Source organism: Chelonoidis abingdonii, chromosome 4 (assembly GCF_003597395.2).
Source record: "Chelonoidis abingdonii isolate Lonesome George chromosome 4, CheloAbing_2.0, whole genome shotgun sequence".
In the NCBI taxonomy this organism is placed as follows: Eukaryota; Metazoa; Chordata; order Testudines; family Testudinidae; genus Chelonoidis; species Chelonoidis abingdonii.
The window spans coordinates 93349367-93365727 of NC_133772.1; the positions used below are offsets into that span (position 1 = coordinate 93349367).

The 16361-nt window shown below is 38.6% G+C and overlaps 1 protein-coding gene across 1 annotated transcript in view; it reads left to right on the forward strand.

The window, feature by feature from the left end:
• FSIP1 (fibrous sheath interacting protein 1) overlaps positions 1-16361 on the forward strand; it is a 182935-nt gene that overhangs the window by 37731 nt on the left and 128843 nt on the right. The window contains exons 8-9 of the mRNA XM_032802557.2: positions 1147-1311; positions 15205-15342. Coding sequence (XP_032658448.1) covers positions 1147-1311; positions 15205-15342 — 303 coding nt within the window. The remainder of the gene's footprint in view (positions 1-1146; positions 1312-15204; positions 15343-16361) is intronic.

Sequence of the window (16361 nt, forward strand, 5' to 3'; positions counted from 1 at the left end):
ACCAGATGAAAAGGGGTTGAGTGATAGGCCAAGGACCTATCCCTGTAAAAAAAAAAAAAAAAAAAAAAAAAAAAAAAAAAAATTACTGTGTAGAAACACAGCAAGGTAGCTATTTGAGCAAACAGCACGATAGAGATGGTACAGTCTTGTTCGTGCCCTACATGATGTTTTATGGTGCAGGAAAGATTCAGATACTAACTTAAACAACTACATGTTTTTGCATACAGTTGTATGCCCAACATTCACAAAAGCAGGCCATCATGATTCTTCTCCCCTTCAGCTAGTCTTTTGTCTTGATTCTGCTTATTTCTGTCCTGTTCCCACTCTGCTTATCAGATAACACTGGTGTGCTACCTGTGGCATCTGATTTCCTAGGGAGAAGTTATAATGTGAAGCTTATGCACACCCTTGAACTCGCGTATACATTACATTAATGAGGTGGTATTTATGTTTGAAGGAGAACCTTTATTCAGAGCGTATATTTTCAAGCATTTGAAACTTTTTTTAAAATTACCTTTTGACTTAAAACTTCTCTTGTTTATTTATGCAGTGACATATTTGTTGATAGAGTTCCATTTGATTATTGGCTCTGAGATTTTTGAGATTTAAATAGACTTCTTGACGTAAAAATTTGAGGTTTAGTTTTTTATTTGCTTTCTGGTAACTGACTTCATTTGAAGATTTCTAACTTAATGAGGACATGTTTGTCTTATTTAAAAACCCTTTGTTTAGAAAGAAGAAGCTGTAATCATTGCAGAACTGTATTGTACTTATGCAGTATGTTTTTTCTGTTAAATTTTAGTGATTCATGGAAATATGACAGTATAAATGTATGTTTTTTAGAATGTAGATTTTTTTTAATGTAGGAGGTTTGCAGACACTTTTAAAAAATTGCTGATTAGTTATATTTAAGAAAAATTAAAAATGTATGCTTGCAATTATTAGATGAAATTTTGTTCTCAGGTACACTAGAAGAACATCATTAATTTCAGGGGAGCTCAGATTTACATTCATATGATTGAGAGCTCACTATATTTTAGTTCTTAAAAATAACATTTCTTTGAGAAGTAATATATGTTGATGTTTGCCTTAAACAGCCATTTTCTTTGGTCATATGAAATAACCATTTCTCTTAACTTATTATAGGAAGATGTATCTGGTTGGCTAATACCAGGAGAAGGGTACACACCTGAACCAATGGAGTATCATCACCTAAGTGAAATAGATGCTAAACTCCAAGTAGTACTTGCAGAGAAGTCTCCATTAGAAAGTCACAGCTCCTGCTCAAAAGTCCCAAGCCAAATTTATCAGGTACAGTAATGCACAATGCCTATGAATTATAGATTTCTTTTTTGGAATATATGTTGAGGTTTAATGAAAATAAACATGTAGAAAAGTGAAAAATACACTTAAATATATCAGGAAGTTTCAGATGCAAAATCTGAGTACTGTAACTTGAATTTTATTAAGCATACAATGGACTTCAGTTGCTCTTTTATAATGTGGTGTTACCATAGTTGCTGACAGCTCTGTCTTTTGGGGACTAAAATTGAGTTTCCTCTTTGTTTTTGAAGATTCAGACAGTTTTCCATGATCCATTGCTGAAGTATGTGCAGTTAGAAACAGTAACAAATGTAGTGAGGATAATCCCCCTTTGGATGCTAGTAGTAAAAGGTGTTAAAGTTCTTTTACTTGGAAAAAAGCACTGTTCAGATTTTGTGCCTAGAGGAGTCTAAATTCTCATTCTTGTCTTCCAGTAATGTAGTGTACTGTGAATTAATGGGCCTAAAGTTTGAGTTGACTAAAGCAAAATACTGGTGTGTGTTTTTGAAAATGCTGACTAGAAGTGTATAATACAGTGTTCATTCTTGTAAACAAAAGTAAATGCAGTGACATATCCCAATTTTTGCATCTCTTTACACAAATTTGTTCTCTTGTATTACATCTACCATGCTGTTGGAACAGATGTTTCTACAGAGCCATACATTTGCAAAGCCATATGTCCTCAGTCATCTATCAAAGAAACAAAAATTTCTTTGAGCTAAAGAGAAGTGCATTTGTCTTATCCCTTGAGGTTTACAGTTTTTTTAAATTGTATCATTAGTTTTATTTTTACATTATTTTGGATTATCTCCTTTTTGGCATCCTGTTTCTGACATTTTGTCAGAATAATAGAAATGTTCCTCCAGCTGTACGAGTGCAGAAGGAAGCTCTTCCTGATACTGATGTTAATGCCCTACTAGGGACAGATGTTTTAGTGTGTGAAGCAGCACCCCCCACTGTTTGGTAATTTAATCACATTCATAAATGTGGTTAATATACATTGTTTTTAGGCTTATGGGTCCTGCAAATACTATCCAGTATAACACTCACAACCGTGAGCAATCCAGTTGAAGTCAGCTGGACTATTCATGATAAGAAGCACTATGTTTGGCCATGTTAGACCTATCATTGCTTTTGCAGAAAAATGCTCTGAAGTTTTTGAGTTGACTTGACCACAAAAAACACCACCACCACACAACATCTGAAATACTGTGTGTATGTGCTTTTTAGAAAGTTTAAAAACATTTCATTACCTTTTAGGTATGTTATGAAAACTAAAGAACTGTAGAGTATATTAATTCCGTAAATAAATATTCTATACCACTGATTACAAATTGATCATAAACTGGCAGTTTTGAAGTACATAAAGGTGGTTTTTTTTTTTGACATTCTAATTTAGGAAATTATTTGCAAGGTTTTATATGGTATCTTTGTTTTTACGCAAATATTCTTTCTAATGAGAGAGCGAAAGGTACCTAACCATTGAGACCTTTAAAAGGACTTCATTAATTCAGTCCAGCATCCTTTCATACTCTCTATTTAAGTGTGGTAATAGTTTTTATCTAAACTTTGTGTTAACTAGTTGGTACCCAGATAATTGTTCTCAAACTGTAATTACTGTACATATATAATCCTGAATATAATACTGTACATATATAATCCTCTCACCGCCTTACTCCTAATGAAGCCTTGATCTTCTGCAGGCTAACAGCAACAGAATCCTTTTCAAATGCCTTTTTGACAGTCCCTTTTTATTAAATAGACAAGAGCAACAAGTAATCATTATTACCTCAGAACACTAGGGAATCTTTTCACATCTACAGAAGAGAGATAGAAAAGCCAGCTTCGGAGAGGGTTCTATTTTTTGTGTGGACTTCAGGATAAAGCTGATCTGGGAAAACTGCAGTAGTCTATGAAGAGCAAAAGACTGTGAGAAAGTTTTTGTCCTATGTCTCCTTTCTCTCCCAAAAGTCCTTTAAAAAGGGCAAGGTCAGGTAACTTTTTTTCTTCCAAAACGGTTCTAAAATCCACCCTTTTTGATTTGTCCAACGCCTTATCATCTCCTGCCTCAACTGTGGCAATCTCTTCATCTTGAATGTTTCAATACTAGCCTCTGCTCCTCCTGTTCATTCAAATTGCTGCTGCCAAAAGTCTTTCTTGTCTGTTGCTTCAAGATGTTGTCTCCTCTGAGCCACTCCACTGCAATTCAATGTAAGGCATTGCATCACACATTAGAAAAAATGAGGTTGAAGCAAAATACTGAATAGCTGTTTATTAAGTGAGCACCTTCCATCCTGGGAAGTACTGGACTCGACACAGGCCTAGACATACCTCCCAGAAGCGAGATTCTGGGCCGTAGGTGATATCATTCGAAGTCTCAGGCAGTTCCCTACCACCACAGCAAGGAATTCCCTGAAACTGCCTGAAACTCCTGGAAATATGACCGCTCGTACATGCGACACAACAGGACACAACAGGAAGTGTCAGCAGTTTTGCTTCTTCCTGAATCACAGCCCAGGGTCCATCATGGGTGCATTCCTCCTGCTGTGGGGGGACCACCTCCTATATGTGTTCCCTACCATTCCTCTCGTTCACAAGGTGCTCCTCAGAGTACGAAGGGTTGAAGCTTCGGTGATATTAATAGCTCCAGCCTGGCCCTGCCAATACTGGTATACACCCCTCCTCGAAATGTCTGTGGAAGACCCTATCACCTTACCACTCTTCCCGGACTTGTTAACTCAGGATCACAGCCGTCTGCAGCACCCAAACCTCGATTGTTGCACCTCATGGCGTGAAAGCTCCATGGCTGAACCTGATAGAGCTCTCCTGTATGGACCCTGTAAGACAAGTCCTCCCTGGCAGTAGTAAACCTGCCACCAGGCTTACCTACCTGGCCAAATGGAAGAGATTTTAAATCTGGTAGGCAGTTCTCCTCTGTGGGCCAGATAGTAAAGGGGGGATGTGTAGCATATCAAAACAATGAGTTATACATGCAGGAACCACCCCATGTTACAGACCTCCCAGGCTAAGCACACAGATTTGACAAATTCTTTTTGAGAGGCTGTGTGGCTAAGTGGATGAGACTTGGAGACCTAGGACGAAAACTTGGGGCCCCATGAAGTTTTTGTCAGAACTCCCTTTTACTTCAGTGGGCCCAAGATTTCATCCTGAGCTTCTATTCCCAGCTCAGCCAGAAACCACTCTGTTTAACCTTCCAGTTATTTTTTCTGTAAAATGGAGGATGAGACTGATACTTGTCTCCTTCCTAAGGTAGGAGGATAAAGGTCTGTTTCAGTAATGAGGATTGTGAAGGGCACAAAATTATTTTACTAAAAATACTACAGAATTATTACCACAAGCGAGTAGAAGTATTGAGTCTACATCGCCTGTCTCCCACCCATTGGACTTTCCCTTGGGGAAAAGTATCTTGCTAAGGGGCAGGGAAAGATCCATTTTGTCTATGTCCCGACTGGAGGCTCATTTCTGTGTGATCACTTCAGAATGATGCATGGAGTGTAGTGGGGCCTGGAACTGTGCACCGTGCAACTGGAATGTTCAGAGAAGTGTTGTGTTTGTTGTTTTTAAAGCACCAAGTCAAACATTTTTCAGAGGGTTCTCTTTTCTAAGTTAGATTTTCAGGTGGACAACCCCCTCTCCCCCCCATCCCACTCCCAGAAGTATAACAGTTTCCTGTAACTGAAGACTGTCCCAAATGCTACTCTGTCAGTTTGAAAAAAGAGGATTTTGTTGGTAGAACTAAGATATGATTTCAATATGTAGGATGTCAAAATAAAGCATGAACCCTATCAGATGCTATCCTTTAATATAAAAATACTAAATTTGACTAGGGTTATAAATATTTGACAACAGAAACATGTTATACTAAAATATTTCAGAGTATAGAACTGTTTAGAACTATATCTATATTAATCTAGCTCTCTCCGTTGCACTTCATTCTCTTTTGCCTGCATTAATATATTTTTAATCACTGTGGGTACAAAGAAGAAACATCTGTGCTTTTGAGGTTTCTGTGAGCTTCTAAAACAAAATAACTAAAGCAACAACAGTGCAACTGATCCTTCTTCAGAGCAAATTGGAGTATCCTCTGATACCTTTTTCAATTTTTTCATGGCATTTCCTGTTTTTCTAACAAAATAAATCCCTTACTTTATTTCTAGAAACCTAAACTAGCATAAGTACTTCCTAAGGTCCTTTTTGGGAACAGTTAGTCTTGCACCAAGCATTATGGCCAAATGATGTTGTGGCTAATGTGTGATAATCTGGAACATTTTCAAGCATCTGCTATTTTGTTTTAACTTCTCCCCAAACTGTACTGTATAGTTGAACTGCAAGCTCTCTCTATATAGTTGTCTTTTTCCTGTGCAGCCTGCATCTCACTATATGTAACTGTTAATATATTTCTATGACACTTTGAAAAATCATGCACTATCTTTTTAGCTCCCCACCCCATCCTCAATTAAAAACGGGATGCTGTAATTGTGTAACAAGGTAGTCTGGCCCTTTAAGGGCTGGACATCTGGGAACAACCAGCCACATTCAATTATCAGACCAGCTGGGAAGGGGTCAGGTGATTCCTATAAAGGGCTGAGAGAGCTGCAGGAGGAAGATTGGTTTCTATGGCATGTCCTAGAATAATGGAGAGACATTTGGGCATCTGGGCCCCTGCAACCCAGAGAGCTGTTTTTGGCAGAGCTATTCAACCTACTGTAGCACAATGAAACCCAGACTGTGGCTCGTGAACTGCAAGTGGCTCTTTAAAGTGTCCTGCAACATTTTGCAGCACAGGGTGTCAAAACACTGTGTTGTTTAATTATTACCCAATGTAAGTTATTAACCATCAGGATCCTTTTACTATGTTATTAACCAATTAAGTTATCAACTGGCACTAGGGTATTATCTTATTTTCTGTGAGAATTTTGTGTGTGTGTGTGTGTGTACACTAAATATTTCCCCTGTCATACTGTTTAAATATGAATATATAGTACTGTAGTAAATGAAACAATGAATTCACACGACTGTGACTCTCTTTTGGGTAATGTTGATCGCTAATTTTTCTCCTGAACCACTGAGGTTTGAGTATCATTGCTCCAGCATATATTCTCCCTGGGGCTATTATTTGGCCAGATCCACAATTTAGGCTTACTGTTGTAGTGCCTTATATTAGGTAATGGCTTCCCAGTGGACTCTTCAGCCCAGAGCCCACTAAGGCTCCTTATTACAATGTATGTGGTGAATTAGGGGTCTACAAATGGGATTCATAAAAGCTATCACAATGAGCAAGGAGCTGCCTAAGCTAGCCAGTATGAAATGCTGAGAAGAGATGTATGGCCTAAATCCTGGCCCTCAATTGGAGTTAAGTGCCCAAGGCTGTGCAACAGGAGGCACTTATCTCTGCAAACTTTCTCCTAGAGTTAGGGATCTAAGCCAAGTCAGTCCTTTTGCACAGAAAATGAGGAGGTGGTACTCCCCCTTATTCCATATAAACCAGTAGTTAGGGCGCTCACTCGGGCTATGGGAGGCCCAGTATCAAATCCCCAGTGGGTCTGCTTTGGAGCAGGGATTAGAACGAGGACTGTCAAGCAATTAAAAAAATTAATTGTAAGATTAAAAAAATTACATCGCGATTAAATGCAGTTTTAATTGTACTGTTAATAATAGAATACCATTTATTTAAATATTTTTGATGTTTTCTACGTTTTCAAATATATTGATTACAGTTGCAACACAGAATACCAAGTGTACTGTGCTCACTTTATATTATTTTGTATTACAAATATTTGCACTGTAAGACAGATAAACAAAAGAAAGTATTTCAGTTCACCTCATAGAAGTACTATAGTGCAATATCTTTATTGTGAAAGTGCGATTTACAAATGTAGATTTTTTTTTTATTTTTTTTTTACATACCTTCACTCAAAAATAAAACAATTAAAACTTTAGAGCAGTGTTTCTCAAACTTTTTGTGCTGGCGACCCCATTTGAACTTTAAAAAAAAATTGTGATCTCTTCCCACCCATCTCCCTCCACACGCGCGCACGAAAAAATTCTGATCCCTTTACCTTCAGCCTTGTGGGGCTTGGGCCTGTAGCCCCTTCGGGGTGCAGAGCTCTGACCTTCAGCCCTCTTCAGGATTCCAGGCTTCAGCCCTGCTTGTGGCACAGGACTCTGGGCTTCATGGTTAAGACAGCTTACAGAAATGTAGGAAATTTGCTGTGTGAGGGAGCATTAGGGTTTTTTGTTGTTTGTTGTTTTTTTACAGTGAAGAGCAACAAATTTATAAACAGTGTCTGTAAGCCCGAGATAGAATTCCTGCCATGTAGATTAATTCAGTGCAGCACAAAGTCTAAATTCTTCTGACATGGGTGCAACTCCTATTGGAGACGAATTTGACTCATGAAGTGAAATCCTGGCTTCACTGAAGTCAATGGCAAAACTCCCATTTGCTTTTTTGGGGCAAGAATATCACCCAGAGTCTCTGAAGAAAGAATAGTGTAGTCATGATGATGATGAATAAAAAGAACATGGTTATTGTTTCTAAATCATCTGTTTTTGTTTCCGTTTAGAATACTATCAGTAATTTAAGAAATTTAGCCTCCAGTGTGTGTAATAAATCTGCCCATTTTTTCTGCCAAGAATTGTACTTTCGAAGTAGGTTCCCAAAATAAAATTGTATCATGTACAAACATTTAATTACCATAAGCTCCTGGAGAGAACTGCTTCTTGTCGCAGTTAGCTGTGTTTTCAGGTTCTAGGAATTATGCTATGACTTAGTTTCTGAAATCTTTAACAACTGGCTTTAAGCCTACAGTACTGCAGTTTGGGTATTACAGAAGTGTACTTTATTAATCTCTTTGCAATTAGTCCAGTTGGATCCAGAATATTGGTTAATATTCTTTTTTTACTTAGAAATGGTTCTCATGAAAACCTTGTTTCTATCAGAAGCATTTCTCCTTATGCCATCTTAATTAAATAATTATACAAATGCCTGTCTCTTAATTCGTTTTGTGTTCCTTAAAAATATCGATTCAGCTTAATACAATTTTGAAAAAATGGGATGGGAAATGTAAGATTTATAGGGTAGAATAAATTGTCTGACCTCATTACCTAAAGACACACTATTGTCTGTTTGCTAGGTTGGGACAACAGGATGCAGAGTTGGTATGGTTACTACAAATGCCAACTTGAAGAACTGGAAAACTCATCTGGGAATAAAGTAAACCCAGGATCAGTGAACAAAGAGTGCCTCAGAACATCTGCATGCTTGATTGTGATTAAGGCTATGATTTAGTCATGGGTATTTTTAGTAAAAGTCGTGGACAAGTCATGGGCAATAAACAAAAATTCATGGCCTGTGACCTGTCCATGACTTATACTAAAAATTCCTGTGATTAAATCTTGTGGGAGAGGCCCTGGAGAGCCATGGAGGGTTCGCTTCTAAGAGGCGGTGTTGGGGTGACCGCTGGGGGGTGTGTGCCCAGGGTCAGTGACACCTGCTGCCAGGGGCTGCGACCCATGGCTGCTCTGGCCAGCTACCTGGGGATCACTGCCCAGGGCCATCGACTGCAGCTGCTCCAGCTGGCCAGGGACAGCTGCCCTGGACCACGACTGCTCCAGCCAGCCAGCTGGGGACGGCTGCCATTGCTCTGGCCAGCCAGCCGGGGACCACTGACCTGGACCACGGCTGCTCCAACCAGTCAGCCAGGGACTGCTGCCCAGGGCCGTGGACCACGGCTGCTCCGGCGAACCTGGGACTGCTGCCGGAGGCCGCTGGAGCAACGGTTGATGTAGCTGTCCTGAGGGCCACATGAGTTGCTGGCCCTGGAGCCAGCTGCTTGGGTGGCTGTGGGGCCAGCCACCCTAGCCCCTGCAGAAGTCACGGAGGTTGCGGAAAGTTATGGAATCCGTGACTTCCACGACCTCCATAACAGATACGGAGTCCTAATTGTGATATGAAGGGAGTCATAGCAAACCTCTTGGATCTCCATTTATCTTTGATAGGGGCTTATTTCATTAGAAAAACTGGACATCTTAGTCACAGCAGTCAGCTACAATAACCAGATGAATTATATAAGTAACTTGTCAAAAGAGCAAAAGGTTGCTTAGGGAGCTCATGTTTTCATTAAAGAATCCTCTGGCAGTGTGTGCTCCTAGCATCCACACCAACATGATGGATTAGATGAGCAGGTACGTATACTCTAAGTAATGGATGCTGTTTAGAAGCATTTTAACAGCATTGATAGATCAATGGGACTAGTAATCAAAGGGCCTGTTTGTGCCACAAGAGAATTTCAGGGCAAAATGTATTTTATCAGGTGACTTTGTCAGAGTAAAGAGTGCAGTATTTGGGAAATGGTGGTCATCTTGGGTTGTCATCTCTTCCATCTTCACTCTTACTCAGCTCATTACCTTTCGGTAATGTTATTCTTTTCTCCTCTTCCTCACTTTCCCCCTAACTCCCTACCTTATAGCCATACCCTTGCCAGATACTTTCTTCTTTGTGTATAACAGGAGTCGGCAACCTTTCAGAAGTGGTGTGCTGAGTCTTCATTTATTCACTCTCGTATAAGGTTTTGCATGCCAGTAATATATTTTAATGTTTTTAGAAGGTCTCTTTCTATAAATCTATAATATATAACTAAACTATTGTTATATGTAAAATAAATAAGGTTTATAAAATATTTAAGAAGTTTCATTTAAAATTAAATTAAAACACAGAGCGCCCTGGACTGGTGGCCAGGACCTGGGCAGTGTGAGTGCTGCTGAAAATCAGCTCACGTGCCGCCTTCGGCACACATGCCATAGGTTGCCTACCCCGGCGTATAACAATTCTAAATTATGTCCTTTCTTCATCTCTAAAGTTAAAATCCATTTTGAGGCTTTATTAATCCATAATTCAGATTACTGTACATTCTCCTTTTTTGCCTTCCACATTGTACCCCTGGCAGTCTAACTAAACCTGTTCTTACTGAGATCATCTTGCTTGCCCACTGCTTTGACTACATCTCCTCCTCTTCAACTCCTCCCTTAGCTTTGCCTTCCTTCTGACATAAATTATAAGGTGATTGCTTTGACTGTCACAGTTCTGCCCAACTCTGCTCTTGCCAATATTTTCTCATCCCTCACTGCTCTACTGAGTTCTTTCTGACAATCTCATTTGCATGTTCCTTACCTTCCATTGTGCTTCCTTCTATGCCTCAAATGCCCTTGTCATCCTGATGTGGCAAATTTCAATCCCTCCATTTTTAAATCCATCTAAGCATAGTTCTTGTACTGAGCTTTACTGTTAGTCCTCACTAGTTTTGAAGTCCTTTAATATTACATATGTACAAAAGTCAAAATCTGCTGTGTTGTTGAGTAACCACATTGTTGCCTGGTTGTCTTTGTGCTTTTTTGTGGTACATGGTTTGTCTTGAGGTTAAGTCTTGCTCTCATTGAAAACAATTGCCATTTTGCCATTGATTTAAGTAGGGAAAGGGTCAGGCTCTTAACTTTGTTTATTCTGTGTTCTGTGTGTGCTGCTGGTGCACAACAATAATTCTAAAGAGAAATAGTCATAGTGTTTATATTCCTTTTTCACTAAGCTGCAATAACAAATCATGTAATCCATTCAATCTGTCTTGCTAATGAACTACCTAGATAATAAGTTCTACCTCTAACTGATAACTTCTCAAATTTACACACATTTAATTCCCTTACAATTGTTTAAAAATATTCAAAATGTCATGGCTTTGATATAGTAAACATTTCAATAATCATCTGAATGATGTTTGAATACATATTTGACTATTTCTGTGCTGGCCAGTGGAAAAAATAGTCTGTTTTGTGTATTCATACAAGTTGACTGTAAGGTATGTGTCAGAATTGTTAATGTAACCGTAACTCATGGTTTCCCTGTTATATTTTTCTTAAGTGGGTGTGTGTATGTGCCCTGAGGATGCATACCCTGCACAAAAGACAGGAGAAGGAAGAGGAGGTTGTACTCCCCTGCCTTTATGTCCAATATCCAGTGGTTAGAACACTCATCCAAGATGTAGGAGACCCAGGTTCAAATCATCCCTCTTCAGGTTCAGAGCAGGGACTTGAACATAAATCTCCTGCCTCCCTGGGGAGTGCTTTAATCATTAGGATATATAGAGTTAGATTCTTAATCTCTCCTGTTGAAACTGCTCCCAACAAAACATGCTGCTTTGGAATAATTTGACCTTTTATTACTATTTTATAATTTTTATACTTATTTATTTGTATTATGGTAGTGCCTAGGGGCCCTGTTTGAGAATTCAGACTATATGTGCTTGTTTTTCAGAAATGAAGTAAAAAGACATGTGACAAGAAACAAGTGGCTGGAACAGATAGATTTGGGATGTGAGGAGAAGGGATTCATGAGCAAACATTGAAACAAGCAGCTTTGAAATGTTAAACAGTAGTCATAGACTCATAGTTCACTGTCTGCTTAGTGATTGTCAGCTGGCAGGGATTGGTAGGCATTACAGCAGAGTTTTTAAAGACATGTTTGGAGTAGGATAAAGTGGTAGATTTAGGTAACACCAATATGCCTTCTTCCTCATAGGACCATATAGCATATACCAGAAAAGCAACAAGACTCAAACGTTGAGTAACTATAATGGGGTGAAATGATGGGGGTGGGGATGCAAATATGTCACAGTTGCCTTCCACATCTATTATTTCTCCTCCAAGCGCTTATGCAGTGGGACTTCTCATGAGCATGAAGTGAAGCATGTGTCTAAGTGTTTGCAGGACCAGGAACAATGCCAGTAAAAAGTCTTGTTCGGGACAATGTGCAGGGGAAAAAATGGAACTTGGAGCCAGTAACTTTTGAGTTGAGTGGCTTCTCTCATCATTACCCTTTTAAAGCTATATCATATTGAGATAAAAACATTTTTTGCAGCTTTTCATGCAATTTAAGCACTATTCATTGAAGTCTAAATTCATATTAAAATATCCACCTGCTATCCATAAACTCAAAACTTCAAATAAAATAATAGTGAAGCAAAATGAGTGGGAAATATAATATAACATTTAGTGACCTTGCAGTACCACTAACTGTGTTCTCCCTCTCTCTATATCTTGTAACACTTAGTTATTTTCCTAAACAAATTATAATCACAGCTATAATCCACACTGAATGGTACCCATAGAACTGGCACCATCTCTGTAAGTATGCAGATTATGAAGGTGGATTTAGAAATTTGATTTCATTGCAGAAAAAATAGGTGTAATTTGTAAGAAAATGTAAAGTTGTCACAATCTTTTCTATTTTACCTAATAAATGGGTTTTCTTACGTTGCAGTCATGGGAGAAAAAAAACCATACATCAACTCCTAATAAATGCTGTGCCTGAAGAGGAGTAACTTTTAATATTTATTATTGGTTTCTTGAGCCACTTCTTCATTCATATTGAAAATATGAAGATGATATACTGGTATATTGAATTAATGTATAGAAATAGAGATAAGTCGTGCAGGTTCTTGGTATTCTACCCTGCAAAGTTGTTAATCGTGCATGCCTGTTGACTTCAATCCACTTATGTAGAGAGCTAAATATGCATTTAGGTACCTAGCCATAGGTGGTCATTATTGAGAATCTTGACTAAAGAGAGCTCTCATTTGGCTGAAGATAGCTCACCCTATTGAGGGTTAAGCTGGTTCAGTTTGAGGAGATTCCAGGCTTCAATAGATGACTTTTCTTATACCTTCTTCCGCTGTGCTTGAGATTTCTTGGAATTGTAATACTGGGAGCCATTGTGTGATAGCTCTTGTACTGTCAAATACTCACTCTGAGAAATAAACTCATATGTCATGATTCACTGGTGTTATGGTTTAAAGCCCCTTAAAGTCACTTATATGTCATATGCATTTTGGCTAAAAAATATATTGTTTTTAAACAGTCACACTTTTTACAAACTATAGCCTGTATGCTGAGAAGTTTTCATCTGAATCATTAAATCTAGAAAACTGTCCCTCTTTCCAGTTAAGTATAGTACAGGAACTCCTCACTTAAAGTCGTCCCGGTTAACGTTGTTTTGATATTAAGTTGCTGATCAGTTAGGGAACATGCTTGTTTAAAGTTGTGAAATGCTCCCTTCTAACGTTGTTTAGCAGCCGCCTGTTGTGTCCACTGCTTGCAGGAAGAGCAGCCCGTTGCATCTAGTTGGTGGGTGGTTGGAACCAGGGTGGACCAGCAGCACCCCATCAGCTCCCCACTCCTCTAAGTTCCTTGTGGAGCAGCTGTCCCTCCCCCCACTGCCATGTGCTGCTCCTGCCTTTTGCCTTGCAGCTGCTCCCAGAGACTCCTGTTTGCTGTACGGGGGAAGGGGGAAGAGCGGGGCTAATGTCAGGGTGTCGCCCCCTGCTCCTGCTCCCTGCTTACCCCAGCTTCCGTAGAGCAGGGGAGAGACACACAATGGTGAGATGGAGCTTCTAGGCAGTAGCTGCGATCTCAGCAAGCTGATTTAATTAACAAGGCAGTGTACTTAAGCCTGGGGTCAGCTACTTAAAGGGAAAATGCACATTTTTTCTCTCACGCACAGGGTATGTGTCTCTGTCTGCCCTCCCTCCTTTCCTGCTGCCTTGTAGAGTGTTGTGAGAGTTAGCCCTTGAGGGTCAATTGCTAGTTCATTTAGCAGTAAGGCATTCCCTGGGAAATATCCCACCCTCTGACTCCTCCACCTCAATCAAGCTTCACAATCATCATCACTATGTACCAGTATTGTTAGTTTAAAATTTATACTCTGTGTGTGTGTGTGTGTGTGTGTGTGTTATATAACATACATATATATATATATATATAATATCTGGAACGTAACCCCCTCATTTACATTAATTCTTATGGGGAAATTGGATTCGCTTAACATTGTTTCGCTTAAAGTCGTATTTTTCAGGAACATAACTACAACGTTAAGTAAGGAGTTCCTGTACTTAGTTTCCTTTACTGAGGAATATATGTTAATCAGGAATGGATGAGTTGCTTTTGAAAATAAGAGTGATTAATTAGACTAAGATTTTATTTAAAGGGTTGGACATACTCTCTTGGGTTAAAGGTAATTAGAGTTTGGCAATTTTTTTTGCTCTTACTTTGACTACTCTGTGACTTGGATTCTTATATTGAATCCTTGGTTACCAAAGGCAAACCCTGTTTTTGTCATTTGTAGATTTGCGATTTTGTCAATATTTAGCATTCCCAGTTGGCTAGATTCCATTCTGGTCTTACATTGAATGTTACCTTGGTCCCGCGAACAGTCCAGTTGATTTCAATAATTAAGGTAATTCTCACTGTGCGTAAGAACATTGGAATCTGGTCCCAGACTAGTGAATATTTGTAAAATTGTACATCTATGCTCTGTAGTAGTGGTTGCAGTCCAGCTGCACGTGTGCCGCATGGCTTGGCTATGGGTTAGAGGATGAGTTTTGTCTTTCATGTCCCCACATAGATCCATTGTGCAAAGGCTGTTTACTCAGGCTTCGTATCGGAGAGAAACATTTTAACTGAGATTTTCAAAAGCACTCAGCATTGTCCTAACTGGTCCCACTGAAGTCAACTGGAGTTAGACCAGTGCTGTGTGCTGTTGAAAAGTCCTCCCTCCACTGTTGGAAATCTTCAATATGCATGTTTATTCTTCTCCTTTACAAGTTTGAACAGAGTAAATTAATACTCTTTGTGAAAAAAATCCTTTTTGATATTTAAATACTATTAACATACATTGACCAAAATGTGAAACTAACCAATTTTGCATAAATATTTATGTTCTCTCACCTTTTTCTGTAAAGGTCTAATTAGATTTTTTTCTGCTTTAAAGGATATATTTTAAGATGTTTTAGCTGTGTCCATTCTTACTTTTGTCAGGAATCTCTAGCTTATGCAAATAGAAGTTTGGAAGCAGTTCCAGGTGAGAAGGCCCTGCAAGACACACATGAGCAACGTGAGCAACAAAACCGACTTAAAGAGATTAATCAACAGCTGAAAAATCTGGAGGGAAATCTTGTAAGTTTAAGCTTGCAAACTGTTCTGGGGCTTAAAATTACATATGCTTATAAAATTAACCCCACAAGAAGAAATATATGATACAAGTTTCTCTAGTTTTGAGAGATTCCCAGTTCTAATGATACTGCCCATTTATATGTAGGAAATATCTCTCAAACTCTCTTTTAAAATGGAAGAAGCCTTTCAAGAGTGACTGCTATATATACATAAAGAAGTACATATTTGAAGTACTTTCTAATAATTTACAGGATTTAGAGTAGTTTCTTCATGTTTGAAATAATTCATTGTGCTCTAACATTAACTCTGTGAGCTAGTTTTGTTTAATTTGTATGATTTTTTTTAAAACTGACAATTATTTACCTAGCCCAATACAGTACCTGAAGACCAATAGGAGGCAAGAAAGTTAAAATGTTAGTAAGTGTATAAAATGTGAATTGCAACACAGTAACACTTTAGAAAAAAAATGAGTAATTTCTCAGTCTTAACAATAATTATTTTGGAGTAAGAGAAGTGGGGGAAAGAGAAATGAAATTTACAAAGATCCTCTAAGCACAAAATATATTGTATTTATGTCTAAAACATAGAGCAAGGGTTGACAACAAGCCCAAACCTGGGTGATCACATGAATCTTCCAAATAACATATAAGACTTCTTTCCCTTTAACTCTAATGTGTGGACACATTTTTCTGTTATAGCTTGAAAGCACTGTCATAGCAAAACTAATGCTAGGTGAACTGCAATGTTCAGATATTTTGTTTAGGGTAAGTTTCTCAGAGTTGAAGAACAGCTGCTTATTTTTATTAATAGATTATGAAGCCAGAAGGGACCATTGTGATCATCTTGTCTTACCTGTGTAACACAGACCATAGGACTTCCGTGAATTAATTTGTGTTTGAACAAGAGCATGTCTTTTAGAAAAAAATCCAATCATGCTTTAAAAATTGCCAGTAATGGAGAATCCACCACAATCCTCGGTAAATTGTTCCAGTGATTAATGACTCTTTCTATTTTGTGTCTTA